We start from the raw sequence: 20,758 nt of genomic DNA, 5'->3' as shown, positions 1-20,758 counted from the left end.
CCACACTACTTCCAGCCCCTCCCCAGGGGGGCTGTAGGTGTCTTTCTGAAGATTTCCACCACGTTAAAATAAAAAAAAATAAAAACTATAGTTAAGGGTTGTAGGAATGTAAGGAACGCAGGGATGTAAGGTATGTTGGGATGGAAGGAATGCAGGGATGTAAGGGATACTGAGATGGCCTTGGCCTATAATGAGGGATAGAATTATATAAATAACTGGAAAATTAAAATAAATGGGGTCCTCGGCTGATACCCAGAAGAGGGATATGATCATAAATGTCATTCCCCATCGATGAGCTTATGTAATAAGCAAAAAAAAATAAATGAAGTAAATTAAATAAACTCTGGAAAAAAATTATACTGGTTGTGCCCTCTTCATACGGACCTGATATTATCCAGAGGTGTTAGGGATCCTCTGCGCTAATGATGCCCTCTGCGTACCGACATATCATTTTGGGGTATTAAGGACCCCGAAACACCGGTAACTGTCTTTACATACCAATAATATACCATCCGGGGTGCCAGGGACCCCGAAGCACCAGTGACTATCTCTACATACCGACATGATATCATCTTGGGGTGTCAGGAACCCCGAAGCGCCGGTGACACTGTTTGCATACCGACATTTTGGCATCCGGGGTGTCAGGGACCCCGAAGCACCGATGACACTCTTTGCTTACCGACACTACGCCATTCGGGGTATCTGAGACCCCGAGGTATGTACCGGTGATGCTGCATACCGATATTATGCCAGCGGGGTGTCAGGGACCCCGAAGCACCTATGACACTCTTTGCTTACCGACACTACGGCATTCGGGGTATCTGAGACCCCGAGGTATGTACCGGTGATGCTGCATATCGGTATTATGCCAGCGGGGTGTCAAGGACCCCGAAGCACCTATGACACTCTTTGCTTACCGACATTACGGCATTCGGGGTATCTGAGACCCCGAGGTATGTACCGGTGATGCTGCATATCGGTATTATGCCACCGGGGTGTCACGGACCCCGAAGCAAATAGCGAAATATAAGACCTAAAAACGAACAAATCGTGAAACTCACTTGTTCAGAATAGTGATGGGTACGACCGGATCTAGCGAAATATAAGACCTAAAAACGAACAAGTTGTGAAACTCACTTGTTCGGAATAGTGATGGGTTCGACCGGATTTAGCGAAATATAAGACCTAAAAACGAACAAATCGTGAAACTCACTTGTTCGAGGTAGTGATGGGTATGACCGGATCTGTAGCGCATGCGCACTATAAGTATTTATTATAAAACAAACTTGTAAATAATTAAGAAATGATTCACTCACAAACAATGAAAATGATATATTTGTAAATCACAAACGATTTCCAATCAATTACAGTTATCAGTTATCACAGAATCTGTTTATTATTAAAAATTACTAAAAAGTTTCGGCTTACATCATGATTGAAATAAAATTGCTGATTACAAAAGAACTAATTTGTCACAAACGTTAGAAATAGACTCACAATCAATCACAAGCGATTTACAAACGAAATACACTAAGAAAAATTAAAAATAATCTTGTTTTATTATTCCTTCTGGCTAGCTTCATGTATGTAAGTAAGTACATAGGTCTGCATACTGACACGATATCATTTTGGTGTATTAGGGACCCCATAGCATCGGTGACAGTCTGCATATCGACATTATGGTATCTGGGGTGTCAGGGACCCCGCTGAACAGATGGTGCTCTTTGCATACCGACCTGATATCGTCCTGGGGTGTCTGGGACCCCACAAGTCACGAGTCCTCAAAAATATCGGCGGTAAGTTGTCGTGTAGTTTCCACCGTTTCTGTATAGATGGCGCTAAGATCGAATTTTAAAATACACTTCATTTATGGCAGTCTTTTTAAAATACAACTTTGTCAAACGTTTATTTTGATAGTTCTTCGATCTATAAGATTTATAGTAATTTCACTGTTAATGTGTTAATGAATATTTTTGCATCGTAATGTATATATTTTATATATACATCTGAATGACAGTGGAAGCGAAGGATGCAGCTTTCTATCTGCAAAAGGAAGACAAGGCTAGTGGTACTAACATAAAATTTCAACAATATATAAGAATAAGGCTTGCACAAAATTCTCAGCTTATTAAATTGATTATTTTACAATAACATGATATTTGTAACTACTGTACAAATGAATGAATTGCAGCGTTTTGATTTAGAATGTGAAGGACGATGATGGAAAGTAGCCAAGTTTGGAACGTATATCGGAATAGATAAAAGTCTAAATGCTGAACGCGGTTGTAAAACTATAATAAAATTCTCATTAGATTAAAAATGTCTAATTTCTGTTCAGGAATGTTTCTTTCCCGTTTAATTCTAAAATTGGCCACCTTCCATCGTTGTCCTTTATTATAACAGCGATAAAATATCCGTATCACAATCAACGATAAAGAAATTCCTTTCTGAAAAACCTAACAAGTTTATGTACGAGTCTATCACAAAGATTTTATTTACAACCGTGAATAAACAGATCGTATCTGTTTAGGCCGTGTTATTACATCTCACCCGGTGGAGAAGCAACGAGGAAATCGGCTAGTTTCGCTTAAACGCAGCGTTGAAAATAACAGTTTAAAATCGAGAGATCCTTACAAAGCGGCGTCGGTAGAGATCGTTGAAACCGTGGTGCAACGAGAGCCGTTCCATGATTACCACAATGACACGCCGTTCTCGAAACGGTTCACGCTTCACTGTGAAGTAAATGTTTCACCCTCCTAAGTCGTCCTCCTTCTTTCCTCGAGGGCCTTGACGTTACAAAGAAGTCTCGTTCGTTGTCTTGCTTTATACTACGTATTCCGCAACGTACTCTAGGAGAGATTATAAACGAAGATATATCTATTGTCGGGAATCTTTCTTTGAGAAAGTTCTAGTTCCGCGGCGCGAAAATATATCAAGGAAGATCGAGACAGTAATCTCGGCTGGCGAAACGAAATTTTTCGACGAACCTGCACGAACAGCCGGAAAGTAGAACGAACGAAAAATTTACGACCCGGTTGCTCTAGAAGCGTCGTGAAAAGTGATACGCGCGTCGAACGATTTACAGCGGGTTCGCCGTTTAAATACGTATCAGCACAGTCTGCTTTTTGAACGCAACAACGGTGCCGATTGGTCCCTGATACACTGATATTGCTAGGAAACACGAGAAAGAACATCCTCTCGAGCGCAGTCTTCTTCTCTCACCGTGCACACCGGTGTCTCTTGGCTTTCGTTTCGCGCAACGCGAACAGTCATTTTCGTCAAAACAGACCGAACATTTTTCTCGACGAACCGGTGCTCCTCTTCTTCCTCGCCGGAGCTACGATATCCGAGTTTTCAGCGTTCGCCGCGGCGATGGCGTTCGTCACAGGCATCAGTTTACTTCGCACCTGTTCGTCCAATAACGATTGCATGTCCATCTGCCATTGTTCCAGCTGTTGGCTCAGTTCGATCTTCTGTTGAATAGCTTCCATCAGTTGGCTGTTGGCTTGTAGCACGTCTATCCTAGTTTTGGCTAATTCCACTTCCGCTCTGTTCTTCCTGGCCACTGCCTGGTCCCTGACTTTGTAAGCCTGAGAAAGGATCTCGTCCTTGGTCAATTGCGAATGATCCATGTCGTTGCGAGCTCTGTCTCGTTCTTCTTTAACGCCGCGCAATTCAGCTTCGCACACGCTCAATTTGCTAGTCGTGTCGAGCAGAGCCTCCCCTCGCCTCTTCAGCTCTTCCTGCGTCTGCTTCAACTGGTCCTTCGTGTGGTCCAACTCTTCTCGAGCCCTGTGCAGCTCCACTGCCAAACCTAATTCTCCGGGTGCTCCTCTTCCAGACAATGCCAGATTGTACACCTCTTCTACTAGCTCCAATAAAGCACCGGGACAGTTGGTCTGCGAAAGATGGAAGAAAACATAGTGAGTATGTGGTGTGTAAATAGAGTTCGCGAAATCTCCACATCACCCTGAAAGAGAACGCTACTGTTGATTAATCAAATCGAAAAACATTTGAGTAACGCGTCATAATGCGACGTGCAAATATACTGTACGCCAAATGTTTATCACAGAAGCACCAATCACGCTCGATTACTTATCTAACGATAAGATCTACCAGGTGCGATCGGTGAGCCAGGCACGTTCGCAACTGCTTTTTCTGGACACTCGAGATTCTCGGTGTGTTTCAACCGCAAGCGGAAACCGGAAGTCGGTGAACAAAGGAAAGGGTTTCAAGAGAGAGTCCCTCACCGAGCTAGGCAGTGTCTCCTGTCCATTGGTGTTCGTCTCGTCCGTTTCCGCGGTGTTGTTCGGGATCACGAGCATCGACTCGTCGCAGTCGCTTTGTAGCCCCGAGTCATCCTCTCCCCGTCTCAAATGGACGCACAGTTCCTTCAACCGCTTCACCGCCCTCGCCACCTCTGCCCGAAGATCCTCCTGCTCCCCCAGCGAACTTCCGCTCTCCTCGCACTCCATCTCCGCTTGCAAGGACCTAGGTGGTTTCTGTATCGAACCGGATCTTCCTCTCCTTTCCGCCTCGATCACCGCCAACGTCGCGGCCAGCTCGTCTCTGAAAATTCAATTGACCCAACGATTAACGTCGATCCACCCCTTGATCGAGCTCTTTTATCCTACGCGACACGGCTGTATAAACTGAACAGATTCGACGCGGTTTGCTCGACGTTTGCAAACAGACAACCAGGTAGACTACATTTGAATTGTGATAAAAACACGACTTCCAGAGAACGGATTGCGACCACGTGACTCCAGTTTTATTCCATTTCACGTACGCGAGGTTAACATTCTCTCTTGGTGTATTATGAACAACTTTCGCGTGGGTTGTAAACGAGAAGCTATGAATTCTAATGTAGTCCGCGTTTGCTGTCGCGAGAGGTGGAACCAAGATTACTTTGGGAAAAAGAAAGAAGAAAAGGATCTAATGGGTCGGTGACTCCGAGGCAGGGGTCATTTAAAGTTAGCTCGGAAAGTAAGCTAATCACCTTGACGATGCGTTATCCAAAAATATGAAGAGATCGATGCGTCCCAAGAAGCTTACCTCTCTCGTTCAGCCAGTTTCACCCTGTGTTCCGCCTCGTGACCGAGCCGCTCCAAGGCCGCTGCTCTCTCTTCGGCTTCTTCCAGGGCCGCGATTGCCCTCGTCCTCTCTTCGCGCAGCTCCAAGGACCTCTTCTCTAATTCTGTTCTTTGCGCGGACACTAGCTGCATCTGAAACATCGAGCCCAACTTAACTGGCTTACGTTTCATTCGATTCGACTGTTCTTTGTCGTATCAGCGAATATTATGCACGGATCGCGTGTTATCGAACGGTCAACACGTGATTGCGATTCCAACGAAGTCATCTAACTCGTGGTTACTCTCCGATTCCTGAAATGTTGCAATTCCCCCTTTTCCTTCGTGTCCTTGTAACGGATACAAAAAGAAATGTTGCAAGACATTCGTTTCATTACTAAAGAATTCATAGTTATTTCACGGTCACCCTTCCGTTCCCATTCTCGTAGAAGAGAACAGGAAAGTTAGAAACTACAAACTCTCCTCGGTGAATATACATATTTACAACGCTAGAACGACTTTCATCGTTTCTTTCCTCGTGGAAAAAAAGCTTCGATAAAATGATTCCTGGAGATCGTGTCCCATAATGTCCATGATATAATCGATAACATCGATGTAACTCGTAGACGATGTAACATACCGAAGAGAATTCGCGCGTGAATAGCGTTTCCTGAAATTCGAGAACTAGTTAGCCGTTGTAAGGAGAGAAGAAAGGGCGTGTAGGATCGAAGGACGGGCAAGTTAAGTCGATCGTCGAGGGTCAACGGTGTCTAGTTTTCTCTCGCGACTTGTCTCCTGCACGATGGTCCGCCGGATTCGTGGTAACCGTAACAGGATTACGAGGACGATTGATGTAACGAGCGCCGAGAGGAAAGGTAAATTGCAAGAAAAGTTATGGGACTCGTATTGGCGGGTAAGGAAGGCTCGTTAAAGAGAACTAGCTCACGGAAATTGTTAATTTACCTCGTCCTTGAGAAGCTCCAGACTACTGACGTGATCCTGGAGCCTGGTATTTCTGAGGGCACAGTTTTCCCTGAGCACCTTGACCTCGATCAGCAGCTGTTCTTCCTGTTTCGCAGCTTCTCTCAGCTGATCGGCCAGCCTCGCGTTCTGAGCAGTCAGCTCTGTAACCAAAGTCGCCTGATCTCGTTCCGCCCTTCTCGCCCGTTCATTCTGCTCCTCCAGCTGGCTCCTCAACGTCTCCACGTCCGTTTGTAACTCCAAAGTTCTCGCCTCGTTCTCGCCCTTGACTTCTTCCAGCCTTCTTCGAAGCAGGTGCCTCTCTTGTTCCAGACTCTGCGGCAACAAACAACGTAAGAGTATTAGAGGTGATCGATGAAAGCCAATTTATGCGTCGCGTGCTTCTTATGCTTTTAAACTGCACGACGCGACAGGTGTAGACGTATCTGTCCCTATGCACTTTTAGCAGAAAATATTTTAATTCTGAAATTATAATTTCAGATCCTGATTAATTCAGGTTCTGTATAATATCTGCTTTGCTTTCAATTGTTCAAGTTAAGTTTGTATTTCACCACCGTCAGTTCAGGGTTAAAAAAGAAAAGAAAGAACCGGAAAACAAACTACAACGATGAGTCACCTGATTGTTGTTTATAAAATCCACCGTTCTCGAACCGCTTGGCTACTTTCAACCTCGACACAAGCCGAAAGGCTACCGCAAACGTCCCTGAATGGAATATCAAAAAACAGGATTCGACGGGACGTTTCCTCTCTCGAAATTCGTCTCTCGTTTGGACGCGCGCGTTCGAATTTTAAAAAGATCCAGCTGACTCATGAACGACCAAGTAGCTCGCCTACTTCTGACAGACGAACACGACCGAGAGCTCTAGAGAAGCCGAAGCCGGTGAAAGGACAAATGTTTGACTGTTTCGTAATGGAGTAAAAGCTCTAGAACAACTGAGCGATTACGAAAAGGTCGCTTCCATTTTGATTTCGTTGAAACTCAAACGGGAGATTATCTCGTGTTGCCCAGTCGATCGAATCGGCGCAAACTTATCGCTGATCATTCGCGCAATTTTGCAGATCCGCATTCCGGTTAAGAGAAAGGAAATTAATGACGTAATATGGCTGATTGCAACAACATCGCCCTCGACTGATTTCGGATACAACTAGCATTAATAAACTAGCATAAACTTAGTTATTCGTTTGCTCTTTTCTTCTTCCTCCAATTACAAATAAACGGTTTGAAAGACTGAAGAAGAAGAATAGATGGATGTAATTGCGTCGATTAGCCGTTGAAAAACAAAGAGAACGAAAGACGAACGGAATGGAGTAGTTGATTTCACGCAAAAAGCAGACAATTTTAATACAATTGCATCGATGCAATCACGATATACGATTCCGCGGTACAAATCGCGATGCATGCTCGAGCGATCGAACGAAAAGGTGGCTATAATACGGGCATGTGCACACAAACAATCGCACGGTTCGATGTAGGTGGAGTTTATCGAGCTAGAAGGTATATACGGCCTTGGTCTCCCGTAGTTACACATCGACCGATCGTCTACGAAGCCAAAGGTTTGCCAAAGGTTCGCCGATCCTCTGAAGATCGCGAAAGACTAATGAATTTATTCCTCAAGATCGAATCAATTATTTCTGCGAGGTTGCTTATAATAGAACCGACGATCCTCGCGCATGCTTCCCTATAAATATCAAGAATACATCCGGAGAATCGGCGACGCACGGTGTGGGAGGTTGTTAACTTGAATCCTTTCGTTTGTATATATTCAATAATAAGGTCGTATACTTTACGGCGGAATGTAGGAAGGATACATAAGATTGCGAACGGAAACTAAATAGATAAACGGATGTACGATGCACACTCGCGACAAGGAACTGGTGTACACGTTTTTCCCATAAAGTAGCAGAGCCAGAGGCAGCTAACGTAGATCCGTGACTCATGGATCTCCGTCCAGTTCCGTTGCTCCGATTCTGTTAGTTTCATCATCGATGACGTTAGTCGCCCACGCAAAGGTTCTTCAGAAAATAGTGTCGATTTCATTTTTCAATTACCGCGGCCAAATAATCTTCTTGCACGTGTCATTTGCAAATTCAGTTTGTCGCAAAAATAACACCAGCCACCGATAACAATGCCCTTATCTATCGTTATTAATATCACGCAAGATGAGTCATCGATAGGCAAGCATTAAACGCGCTTATCCTTTTCGCACACTTAGGCATCTGTTGCTCTCGGCTAATCCAACCGTTCAATTATATACAGGTTACGTATACAGGCTCTAACCGATTTGTTGCAGATATAATTGCAGACGGCCATCAATCGCTGCGAAATCGTGCTCGTCGCAAGGTCTAAGTGCTGGTTGACTCACGAATCCTGTTTGATGCTCAATCCTCGTCTACCTCTTGCCTCTTTCGACATCGATTCTAATGTCGTTAACGATACATACCGTGACGAAATTCTTCCATTGAAAGAGAAAATTAATTGACCGAGAAACGTGGAGAAAATTTCTATGTTTCATATGTTTGTAATAACGCCTTTTACTCTTGACTCCGGATACCTAAGATGTACTTCAAAATTCTGCCAATTGAAATAAGTGAAATCTCACTACGATCCACAATTTGTTGGAATAATTCTTATTGCCAAGATACCTGTTGACAATGGTAAGAATAACTAGGTAAAAGTAAAGATTCGCTCTAAAGCGAACCAACCCCGGTCAGACCGGAATTGGCAAAACAAAATTTCGGCCATTCGGTCAGATTTTGACCCACTAAACACAATGGCGCAAGAATTTTTTTGTATTCGAAAGTCTATATACTTTAGCCCCCTTCCCAAGATTTTCAATCTTAGATACGGGTTGGCTAACAAGGGTGGAACAGCAGGTTTTCTTTCCCTCCGTAAACAATATTTCTGTTGGCATCGAAAAGGAAAGTATTGTGGACAAAATTATTCTAATTATACAGCTGAGACCGAGGCAATACATCTTCCGGCACAGTTTAACGGACTTCTAATTTAATGGCTGAGCTCCTGTCGCTTTCTGCTCGAAGAAACAGACATCCGGTCGATAGAAAGGGAAATAACCGAAACAAGGAAGCAGAGTGAACAGCGACTGGTACGAATGGGCGCGGATCTTCGATTTATCGTATTCTGATGCGACCACGTGGCCAGAATCGGTAGATCAACCCGTCAGAACCAGCCATGTGGTTCCATTAAAGAAAAATTCAAATCTCCTTTTTTCTCGAGCGATCAAAAACAAAAAATGTTTAGATAAATTTCTAATTTTTCCTCGAGAATTTCGAACGCTCAGGATGCACGGTTTTTTCCAACTTTGGTAAGCATTGATTCCAGGTGCTTTCGATGATTTCTGCGTTGCGAAAAAGGATGAGCCGTGTTTTCAACGTGTAGCAATAAGCACGTGTTTCCTTCTTTCGTATGGAAGGCAACGATTTTGTGTACCGAGTCTAATTTAATTACACGGTACGACGCCTAAGACCTCCTCGCAAATCTCTTTCCTGCTACGAAAGATCCTTCGTTTCTCCGTTCATTGGGTCTGGAACACTGTTAAATAAAAGCCAGGTACTGGAGCAACAGCTTGATGAAATTGTGTAACGATTCTGGTGAAATCTTTCTGAACAATTAATTACGGTTTCCTAATCATAAATTTAATATATCCTTCTTCGTTGAAACAGTTAATTGGTACAGTGAATTAAAATATAAATTATAGAATAGATTTCATCTATTTATGTAACAGACAATTTCCACAGAGTAAGATATTATTTTTCTTCGATAAACGTTGTTACTAATGCAATCTTATCGTACCGATCTGAACAAATAAGAAACTACATTTACAGGTGTTGGAACGCATAGCAATGGTGAGTCAGCCATTGTCAAATATCACGCACGTGTATCTTGTTAACGTGGCAAAGGAAGAAATATTTCAGTTAATTGGCATTGCACTTTGTAGGGACGTTATACGAGCGAGAGACTTTCGGTGCACAACAGCCGTTGCATCGTTTCTCGTTCACTTTCCCCCGAGAAGAAAATGATTATGCGAGGCAAACCTCCTGCTGGTAGAAGGAGGAAAAGGAGCAAAAGTAGGGAGGCTCGTAATAGTGCGGCAATGGCCCGTGACGAGTCCGGCAATGATCGCATAGTATCGCAATACACAAACTATCCGGGTATTGCACTGTCGACTTCAAGACTCAACTAGCAAATGAATAATAAATCATAATAAATCATTTTAATACCTCTTGTTAAAAATGAATATTTTAGAAACATTCAAATATCCTTGTTAAATAAAATTGAATGGGAATTTGTAGACTTCATAAATATCTTTAATTTTCAAAATTAAAATTTTTAACTCAAACTATATTTTGTTAAATGATAATTTCTAAAATTATACTGGTATATGTGTCTAACTATCTAATTTCGAAAATTATTATTACCCGAATGACTCGATGTACCAGTAATCTTCACAAAAACCGTAAACTTTATTCGTAGACCAATTTCATTACGGTGGTCAATAATTAAAAAAATATATTTCACCATTGTCTCATTGGCACAGAGGTAACGCTAGAATCTGATACGTCGTAAAGCATCGACCTAAAGAGCAAATGAAACCCATGGAGATCGGTGTTAAGCGTTGGGTAATTTCTGCTTGCCTATTACGGTCAGGGTATTGGTTCATCAGGAAAAGGGTAGCTAATTGGATCGAAGTTCTGCTTCGATTTTCTTCGATTCTCTAACGAGGGCTTTTAACCTAATACTGTTGTATTGTTGGTATTAGGACATACATTTATAAAGACAAACCGTGTTTTCTTAAACAATGCACCATGTAATTAGAGCGATGTGCAGCTGCAAGAAGTCGCCGAGTGTCACACAATTACCTTTCACCGATATCCGATACACGTGGCACCGGTATTGTGCTACGTAATTATTGTAGCTGCACAATGTACCGAATAACGGAGTAACCAACTTCGATATCACGTTATCGTTTTACGTAAGCGACAGACTAACTCGATTTCATCGAGTGGCTGCCTACGAACAGAGCCGTTAACAAGATCGAACGTTTAATGCGCTATGTCGAACCGTAGTAAAAATCGTTGCGTAATTTCGACGGAAGGTGGGCAGGCGAAACTTGCCAGAAAATAAGGCGACGTATACTAACCGGACCGCAGTTGCTTTGATATCGCATGCATTCGGTCGAGCAGGTACATTCGCGTTGCAGGAAAATTGCATTTTATCGATGCAATTGAAAATGGCATATAATTCATAATACCAATGATTAGATTAACCCTTGAAGGCAGGGCCGGCCTTGGGCCTCGGCCGTCCAAGGCCCCCATAACACGATTTTGTATCTAACGATAAGAATGTAAGAAGAACTTGCAAATCTAAATTAGTTATACAAGCTTTAATGTTAATTTTATAAAATTTATTTGAGGTACTTTTTTAAGGGAGCTCGCCTCGGACCTCCGAAATCTCAGAGCCGGCCCTACTTGAAGGGTGGTAGGGTTAATCGTAACCCAAATCGAAGAAGAACGCGAAACCCATCGATGATTAGAACTCTTCCAAACAATGTACTAGATTCTGGTGCGAATGCGAGCACAATGGAATATTATTAATTCAATTTAACGGTATAGAATTCCTGACACCGATGCGCGCTCGAAATCGCGTCCGTTATTAAGTAATTACCGACAGAAGCTCGTTAAAACGATGGTCGTAAAAAGCGAGAATGTCAGGTACATCGGCATAATTTCTTATCGAAACTCGTTCAACGAGGCATCATAGCGCAAGAAGGATACGAATAGGGTAAAATCGCGGTTGGGGCTAGAAAACAAGGCCACACCGATTCTATCAGTAGAATCCGCGAAAGTGGGATCCCGGGTAAACGATTAACGAGATTACCGTCTGATTGCCACGAAGTAAAGGTACGCTACAGTCTCGTGTCGTAATCGTGTCAGAGACAGTTACCGCCAACCGCTGCCGTTCCGCGGTCACTATTATTGTTTACAAAACTTATGTGACTCACCGGCAATTAAAACGTTATTGGGTAACAACGGGTTTTGCGATGCCTGCACCTTTCGAAATGTATCAAGGCTACCGTGATTCGATGCGAGCGTACAGGTATTTGCAGAAGGTGTTATCTTATCGTTTCGTACCATCGACCAATCGTCGAACGCTTACAAGGTTCAGAGATTTTTCGTCAAATGATTTTTCACGTCAGCGTTTAATCTAATAGCGTAGGCTATTATAGAATACATACATTGGGAACTCGAGTTTTCGTACAGATAAAAATGAACGGGTCACGCTCTTATTTCTGGTCGATTCGCGACTGGAAACGACCGTATGAAATATCATCTAGAAGAAGATGCAAGACGACACCTGACGCTCCTTGATTTCTAAACTATTGCTCGAGAAATCTTTGATCGCGAATAAATCGATCGCCAAAGTGGAACGAAAATCACGGTGAAAATCTTGAAAACCTTTCACTTCGTAAATTTTCTACGATCAAGAATATTTTTTTATGTATCGTCGATAATCTCTCGTGGGAAACGAGGCAACGTAGCCAAGAAAAATCACTATCTTGTTTTACAATGCTCCCTTAAGCGGTAAACCGCGTCTCGAGAAAACGAGTGTACCGATCTCTCGTTTCAAATCGTCATTCGACACCGACACAGGTGAGAGTGCACGCACTTTGTGCACGCACCATGGTCGTGTATAAGCGTTGTGAGAACGAAGGAAAAACTTGTATGTAGACTGTGAAATTTTCCCGGTCATCGCGTTCACATGTATACATATAGAATTGAATGAACGCATCGTGGAAGAAACGATCCGGAACACAGACACAATTAAGCGCCACCTGCACGAGAGTCGTTTTCATTTCCAAAGGAAAATTGCGAATTTTGTCATCGTTAAATTTTATTTAATTTTATGGTACAGTTAGAACAAGTTTCTATTCAATTTCACTACGTCTCCGTTAGTTTCTAGGGATATCATCGGTGCAATTACATTTCTGCGAGGATGCTCGACCAAGAGAACAATGGCAAAAGATAACGAACAAGGTGCAACAAGATTGAAAATCACACCAGGAGAAGTGTTTCCGCCTAACGGTAAGAAACGCTCGCTTAATTATCTCGTTTCGTGACAAACCGCCTTCAAATTCTTCTATCCGCGTGATTCTTTCTGCTCTTTTAATTCCACCTTCCTCGAGGGTGCCTTTCCCTTCTGTTTCGCGACCAATTCGATCCATGGCCAAAGCTCTAACAGACTGTAACGGTGCAACTTTATGATCCGGTACGTAGAAACACGATTAGTTTGCGGAAGGAAAAAACCTTGGAAAAAGGTGCTGAAAGATGAAGAACTAACGGCGTCGAAGGCGATTCTTTAGAAATTTCATCCAATCGCGTGAAATCCGTTTGCCACCAATGAAATCGTTTTACAGTTCGAGGAGGATTAGGAGAACGATTGGCCTGATTCGAGCGACGGTATCGGTTTGTTTTAATTTCTTAGTCGATCGTTCGTTTCGTGAATCGAGGCTTCGATGTCTATTCTGTGATTTCGAAGTGAAATTTCAAAGTTTTTCTATGACAGTTTATAAAAATCCTAAGACTATAAAATAATTGGTCAACGAGGTCATAATGACTCTATGTCACCAGCTAGAGAATAAAGTACACAATAACGACGTGTGAACTCCTCGACGTTTCATTGAATGCGCTTGCAAGTAAACAAGCCGAGTAAAGAGGGTAGAACATGGCTAACGGTCTGCTTTTTCGAGGATTTCCGCTCTGTTTTACCAATCATCTCCACTCCGAATCGCTGGCTCGTTCCATGACAATTAATCCTGCGTACTTGGGAAACTCTATCTATTGCTAATTGTATCTATTCAATCCTATCCTAGAATTCTGTTGATAAGTTCAAGTTAAGTTGATAAAATGGAAATTATTACATCATACATATTCACTTTCTTAAATTTTCTTTAATAATACATTAGCTTACCGCATAAATTCTATTCATACATTTCTTGAGATATACAAAGATTTCATATCTTGTAATTCTTTAATAATGCCTGATATTTTCAGTAACTGTTAATTGTAATTTCAGAAGAAAGGGAACATTACAGTATTGTATTCGAAACACGAAGGGCCATTGTCCGCGACGCTAGATATCCTACCTTCTCACGACTTTTCGTGTTTGACCGAGAGAAGGGTCTTTTTGTTAAAAGTGAATTTCCCTGGGGATCGTTTGAACAAAGAAACGAGCCAGGAATTCTAGCGTAACCGGCCAACCACGGTCGCGTTAATCCTACCTGAGAAACGCGAACGTGAAAATCCTTGACTTGTTTCACGCTCGACAAAAGGAAAACCCGCCGAACTCTCGAAGGAGATGCGATAAATATTAAAAAGGAAAGGCGTATGGAGTCTGGAATCCCCTTATAATCGGCTAACCGCGATCTCGCCAACCACTTTCCTAAAGCCTCGCGTCGCGTCGTAACAGCGAAACCTTCAGTCCTAACTGCAATTTCCACTTTCCCACGGTATGGCATCCTAAACGATTGTATAATGAATCGAGCGACTTCTTTGAATCTTTCATCGCACTGAATTATCTAACAGTTTGTTACAGAAAGAGTAACCCTAACACGAATGTTTGGTAAACGTGCTTCCAAAAATATCTACCCAAACATCGTGTTAACACCGACAACGAAAAAACCAGATGGTCAGCATCATAGCGAACGGCTGAGAAAAAGAAAGGCTGTGTTTCCGAATGGCCCTCCCAAAATTGAGAACTCAGGTTCGGTATATAACCTGAATTACCTACAAGAGACCGATTAAAGTTGGTTTCAAAGCTGGATGTCTTACCGTTTTCGAGATATCGTGGTAAGGTTAGGTTAGCTTTCGTGCATGCGCAGTATCGAATAGCGCACGCGCAGTACTGAATAGCGCATACGTAGTCCCAAAATTGTACAAAAATTTCTTACCACGATATCTCAAAAACGGTAAGACATTCAGCTCTGAAACCAACTTTAATCAGTTTCTTGTAGTCAATTTAGATTATATATACCGAACCTGAGTTCTCAATTTTGGGGAAGCCATTCGGAAACTTATCTAAAAGAAACTCTCCCGAAGATCGATGAATAAGAAAAGTTTCTAAACGCGAAACGATGCTCGCGCCAATGCGAGCGAAAATGATCGTACCTGTCTTTCGCGGTTAATTATCGCGAGGTTAACGAGTGATCTTAATTTTTAATAGAGAAGACAAGCGAAGCGGCTTGCTCGGGCGAGAAGCAAACAGCAGATCGCGTAATTCACGCGCTCGAAATTCCCAGGTCGCTTGCTACGAACAGCTCGTGGAATCTCGGCTTTCTAGATCTCTTCGCTTATGCCAGCCGTGTTAAGCGGGCTTTTTATTGCCGACACGGTGCCGCGATTATTCCGCTGCCGCTTTCAGACCGTCAATTTATACAATAACGAGAAGCCAAGTTAGCGGCTCGATTTTCATTGCTACACTCTGACCCACTTCTTTTCCTTTCTTTTCTTTTCCTTCCAAACCTTTGTCGACCACCTATCAAAAGCTTGACGAAACGAACGAGGTGATTTCGATGACCTCGGACAGTGACATTCAGTGTTTCGTTTTTATTAACTCTACGGTACATTCAACCCCTTTTGTGAAAAAGAAAGAGTCAACTTGTTGTGCAATAAAGGGCTGTTCATAGAGTTCTGCAATTACTTTCGTTCAAAAAAATCTTCCATAAATACTGCATCGTGTATTTACATTCATTAAGAGTTTAGTGTCAAGTGTTAAAATCTGCACCTTCCAATGAACGAAGCAGCGCTAAAAGAGTCAAGTTTCTTAAATTAAAATTATGACTCATTGTTCGAGCAACTACAATGCGCATTTACAAGAAATTACCTCGCTAGTATGAATTTCGAAGTGTACCTCGTTTTTTACCATCAACATTCTTCCATGACTAAACGATGCAATTTCTACACCCGCTGAAAACGCCAAGTTCCGCAATTAAAATTCCTACGTTTATTTAACCGTGAACAAATTAACGAGACATTTCGAAAACACAATTTATTCGAATGATCGTGTATTTCGCAATCCATCGATACCATCGACCGAACACGTAATCATGGCCGACGTTTATTCACGGATAAATTATGCATAATTAACGAGCGTGCATAAGAAATTAAAATGACACGCGTATCATTAAAAACGCAGTGAAAATTCATCTATCGAGGAAACCGATCACGGAATGCTTTCTACTTAGACTTTACGTAATCGAATTTTTAACGATATGCGGCACGTGCGATAACACCGGATTTACTGTCTGTAAAAATAACCTGGTACTAATTAAAATATCCGGAAACACGGTATTAACTGGCAATAGTGCAGTCGAAAAAACAACGTGCCTCGGGTTGTTATTAGATGCATCTTCTTTACAATTTCTGCACGCACGTTGTAACCGAACCTGTTCACTCGAATTAACGATAAGACGCGATCGTGCATCGATTACGAATGTATCGAAACGTGCATCGATGTGAAAGTAAAATTATTAACCTGACAGAAAGTAAATAAGAAGAATAAGGTGAGAAAGAATAACAGTTTCTTGTTGATCCTAGGCAAATATACGTTCTAATATTATTAATTATCATAAATGGAAATTATTATCTATGCATATCCATATTTACTGTGACATGCACAGTAACAGAACCATTATTATATTCGTTTTAAAAATTTGTACATTTTCGCAGAACTGACGCGAGCAATAATTATATCCGGAAGCAAGGCGGAAGACACGTAGGTATAAAAGAAAGCCTACTCGTTCCTGGAATGGGCATCGTTACACCATAAAGAGAATCATAGAGACGAAAGAATCTTGACTATCCTGTGTTTACCTTCCTTTCGTGGAACTACCCTATAGTACCCTCTTGTTCTCTTAATTTCACTTACTGGGAGAAACTCGACAGAATATCTGAATTTCTGTCCTAATCATTATTTACAGAGATAGATAACAGTATTAATGGAATTATCGCTTAGGGAGTTGAAAATGTTTCCCCGATCTCCAGGGTCTTCTTCGAACCATGCTCCCCTATGGATACCAAGAATCCGTCCGGAAAGTCGGCGACGCACGGGACTTTGACTTTAAGCTCTGTTCGTAGCAGTCTCGATTCAGCAAAGTGTAAAGTAGCCCACTGATCTGAATCCTGGTTTACGAGCGTGAACCGCGCCACGTGTAACCGGCATTGTAATCGAAGACAAAAGAGAAGAACAGAGTCGCGGGAGGCTTGTTCGGCGGAGGTCAAAAATACGGTGACAGGCAAAACGCGGAAAGATAGGAGAAGAAGCGGGTACGGGGACAGGCAGAGCGTGGTGCCGGGCATTGTCTTTGACGTTACGTTGCCTAAGTGACTTGTTTCCACGCTTTCGTGGCTCTCTACCACCTTCGTAAACCCGTTGCATGTTGGACGCGAGCTTCGTCTTTAACTTAAAACGATCCACGGTGAACCAATGATCTTCTTCCTCGAACTCCACGCGACAGTAAAGAAAATTGATTTCGTTACGTAGCCGAGAACTCGTCGCTTTTACGCTTTCCTGACGCTTTCTTACGCTCGCGTATCGATTGCACACGCTGCTCATCGTGCCGCTATAACTCGCGTGCCGGTTCCACGGAAAACATTCGCTCGAAATGCATCCTGCACCGCATTGGGTATTCCAGAACTTTACAACCGAGTATGTAAATAGACGCGCGATGATTATTCGGTAATTACGAATTTCTCGAACAACCTGACGAATCGTTTAACGAGCCAATGTTAATGAAAGTTCGACGAAGTGACGTGTTACCTTGGTCTCGGGGGAAATTGACGTAAGAAAATGACTTAGCGAGTGATAAAATTAACTACGTACAATTTCCTAATTACTGTGGAAACATGTTATTAATCATATCAGTTCAGAATTGTCCGTTGTAATTCCTCTACTGTTTGTACAAAAGGAATTTTTTAAATTTTAACATTTTAGTAGGAATTCTCGAGATAGAAACATAGCGGGCATAAAATGTTGGCTCTTGCTATTGCGATTCATTCTTTCACGACCATGAACCCATATACGGGCTTCAATGTGGACCAAGGTCCAATACACTATCGCCCGGTTCGTTGGAACATTACTGAACGCTATAATAACACTAGGAATAAAATAATGTGGTAAAAATACTCACCTCTAATTTCGACGCATATTCTTCAGCAAGAGCCTCACTCTGCCTAGTCAACTCCTGGTTCCTCTCCAAAAGCGCTTTGCCCAATTCCGCAGCCAATACAAGGTCCTTGTCTCGTTTTCTCAAAAGCTCCACCGGATCCTCAAGATCCTCGTGATCTAGGGAATTTCGTCGCTCCTGGAGATCAGAAATCATATCCTCGAGAGCGTATGGCTCCGGTTGGCCGTCCTTTTTCGGTAGCATCGTGCCCGCGCCTTGGTTCTTCCGCGCTGTTCGTTTGTCGCTCGAATGTCCCGTGTTCGACTTATGCCTGACCTTTATTGTCGTTCGTAATGACACACGAAGAACCAGGTGTCGACCAATCGCACGTCACAATCATTTGTAATGTTCAGAGTAAAAAATACGTTAATCAACGTGAACGCCCCAACTCGACGTGTAACGTGGATTCAGCGTCGTCTGCAAGTCGATAATCATGTTGCGATCGATTAAGAAATAAATACATATCTAAACTTTTCCCGCTTTCGATCGAGGCAAATCGAGAATCGATGCGAGTGTAGTACGGTCGAAGATGTACCGATTGCGCAACAGATACTGCGCAGGGTACACTTTTACTCGTTCTTTGTATTTAAAGCAAACTTCGATAACCTATCTGTTCGAATCGATGATGCAAAAAGGAAAAAATTGTTTCGTAAAACGCAACAGAATAATTGAGCGATCGATAATCCATGAATGAGTCATGCGGTTTCACCTTCGAATATTGTCAATAAATTTTACGAGTTGTGCGAGAGTAAAATGAATACTTCACTTTTTCTTTCCTTTCGTCTGGTACGCATAACATCGGAATCGGAACAGGTTTTCTCATTGACGGTCTTTCACTACCGGAAACGATCAGCTGTGATCACACTCACCGGCATAATTTTCTTGGTCAAGTGTATTGCTGCTTTCGAGCGCTTTCGTTTACTGTTCGATACATCGCACGCGCGCACTACGATCGACTCGCTTCGATACGAATCGACGGAATCAGCTGAAATTGCCCTCGAACGGATCACGCGTTACCATCGATCGATATCGAATCGAATGTCAATGCGATTCGTATCTGTCTTCGCACTGGAAACGAGGGTAAACTATTACAGGATTAATTCCGTTGTTCTGCTCCGTTTCCTCGTTACAACACGTACGAACCGCGCGTACAGCAACGATTCCTGCCTTTACGGTAGAAAGTCAACAATACCTCGCTCGAAAACTACGAACATCGGGTATAACGTACGAACGTAACCCCTCCCCCGTTTCTTTGTTCGCGCGATCGTTTCCAGGTACATACACCACACGCGCAAAATTGCTGCAACAACTGTTCACTGAAACGGGTAAATAAGCGATCGCTATCGTTGCAGAAATTGCACTTGACTGCCAGTTTAAATCCCTTTGAGGATCGAACAAACATCGAACTGACACATGTCAGAAAACTGAAGCGTTATGCGATCTCTTTCTACGGATATCGATGTAACCTTCGCGGCACATCAAGTATTATGTTCGTTTTAAATTCTGGTTAACTAAAAGGGAGAATAATAATTACAAGCATTTTATTTGATACTATAGACGCGGCGAGTTGGATGTGATGATGCTGTATTTATTTTGGTGATCACAAATTTTCACTGATAACTACTTTTCTTCAGGAATTTTGGTGTTATTACGGGTCCTTTCTTCTGAAACTGTTGTCTGGCGCAGAGCGTCACCGTGAGCTCACTGTTTGCAATAAACACTCGCAGAGGGACGCGAACACGCGAGGCGACCAGCTCGCCGCACCGTGGTCGGCCAGGTAGTGACTCACTAGCCGCCAGTAGAAAATAAATATTACGGAATCGTGTGCCGTACTTCCCAGCCAGGTAGAGATTCTCCCACCTCCGAGACTCTGGCTGAAAGTAATTCGTTCTACTCGAGCTTGTTCCGCTACGAAAACGTTCACTAACACTGCTCAAATTCGATCCAGTACGATTATCTCGATTTTCATCGTTCGACTCGCCGCATACTCCAAAATTACCTACTTCGATTATCCGTCGTATAGCGACATTCACTTCACATCGCGTACACGTAACATTGACTTTTTCGAATAATAATTGTGCTGGAACACTCAGAATAATTATGAAAATATAATGAAGAGAGCTTAAGTATTCATACACGCGAGACAATCGACCTGTCGACCTTCCCCTCTAAAGGCATACTAACCTCTCCCTTGTCGGTACCCACCACCCAACCGTTTCCCCCACCACGTGACCCACCTGGTCGAACCGCCACCTGACTCGATCTCACGAAATCGATGGATCGTGTTTAATGCACGATCCTCCCACGCTTAACGTTGACAATTTTCAGCTGCTTTAAATCCCTAAAACAAAAATTTCAATAATAACTAAAATGCTCCTAAAATATTTATATTTGAATTTTAAGTTGAAGTAGTATAGATAAATAATTATACACACATGAGTAATAATAAAATATATTGCCTAGATCTTT

General features: G+C 42.6%; 1 protein-coding gene across 2 annotated transcripts; it reads right to left on the bottom strand.

Annotated features, from left to right (window-relative positions):
• Positions 1 to 1,402: 1,402 nt before the first annotated feature.
• LOC117600358 (bicaudal D-related protein homolog) lies at positions 1,403 to 20,474 on the bottom strand. Of its 2 annotated transcripts, XM_034315699.2 has the most exons (6): positions 19,056 to 20,474; positions 18,254 to 18,706; positions 6,033 to 6,365; positions 5,056 to 5,225; positions 4,251 to 4,569; positions 1,403 to 3,899 (listed from the first exon to the last, which is right to left on the bottom strand). In XM_034315699.2, the coding sequence occupies exons 2-6, from the start codon at positions 18,491 to 18,493 to the stop codon at positions 3,279 to 3,281; spliced, it is 1,683 nt and encodes a 560-aa protein (XP_034171590.1). In that variant the 5' UTR covers positions 18,494 to 18,706; positions 19,056 to 20,474; the 3' UTR covers positions 1,403 to 3,278. The 2 variants fall into 2 exon arrangements, with proteins under 2 accessions (XP_034171590.1, XP_034171589.1); XM_034315698.2 differs by having other exon boundaries at positions 18,254 to 20,474.
• Between the last annotated feature and the right edge of the window lie 284 nt (positions 20,475 to 20,758).

Source organism: Osmia lignaria, chromosome 15 (genome assembly GCF_051020975.1).
Source record: "Osmia lignaria lignaria isolate PbOS001 chromosome 15, iyOsmLign1, whole genome shotgun sequence".
NCBI lineage: Eukaryota > Metazoa > Arthropoda > Insecta > Hymenoptera > Megachilidae > Osmia > Osmia lignaria.
Note: the sequence above shows the minus strand (reverse complement) of the source record. Positions and strands in the feature narration are given on the sequence as shown.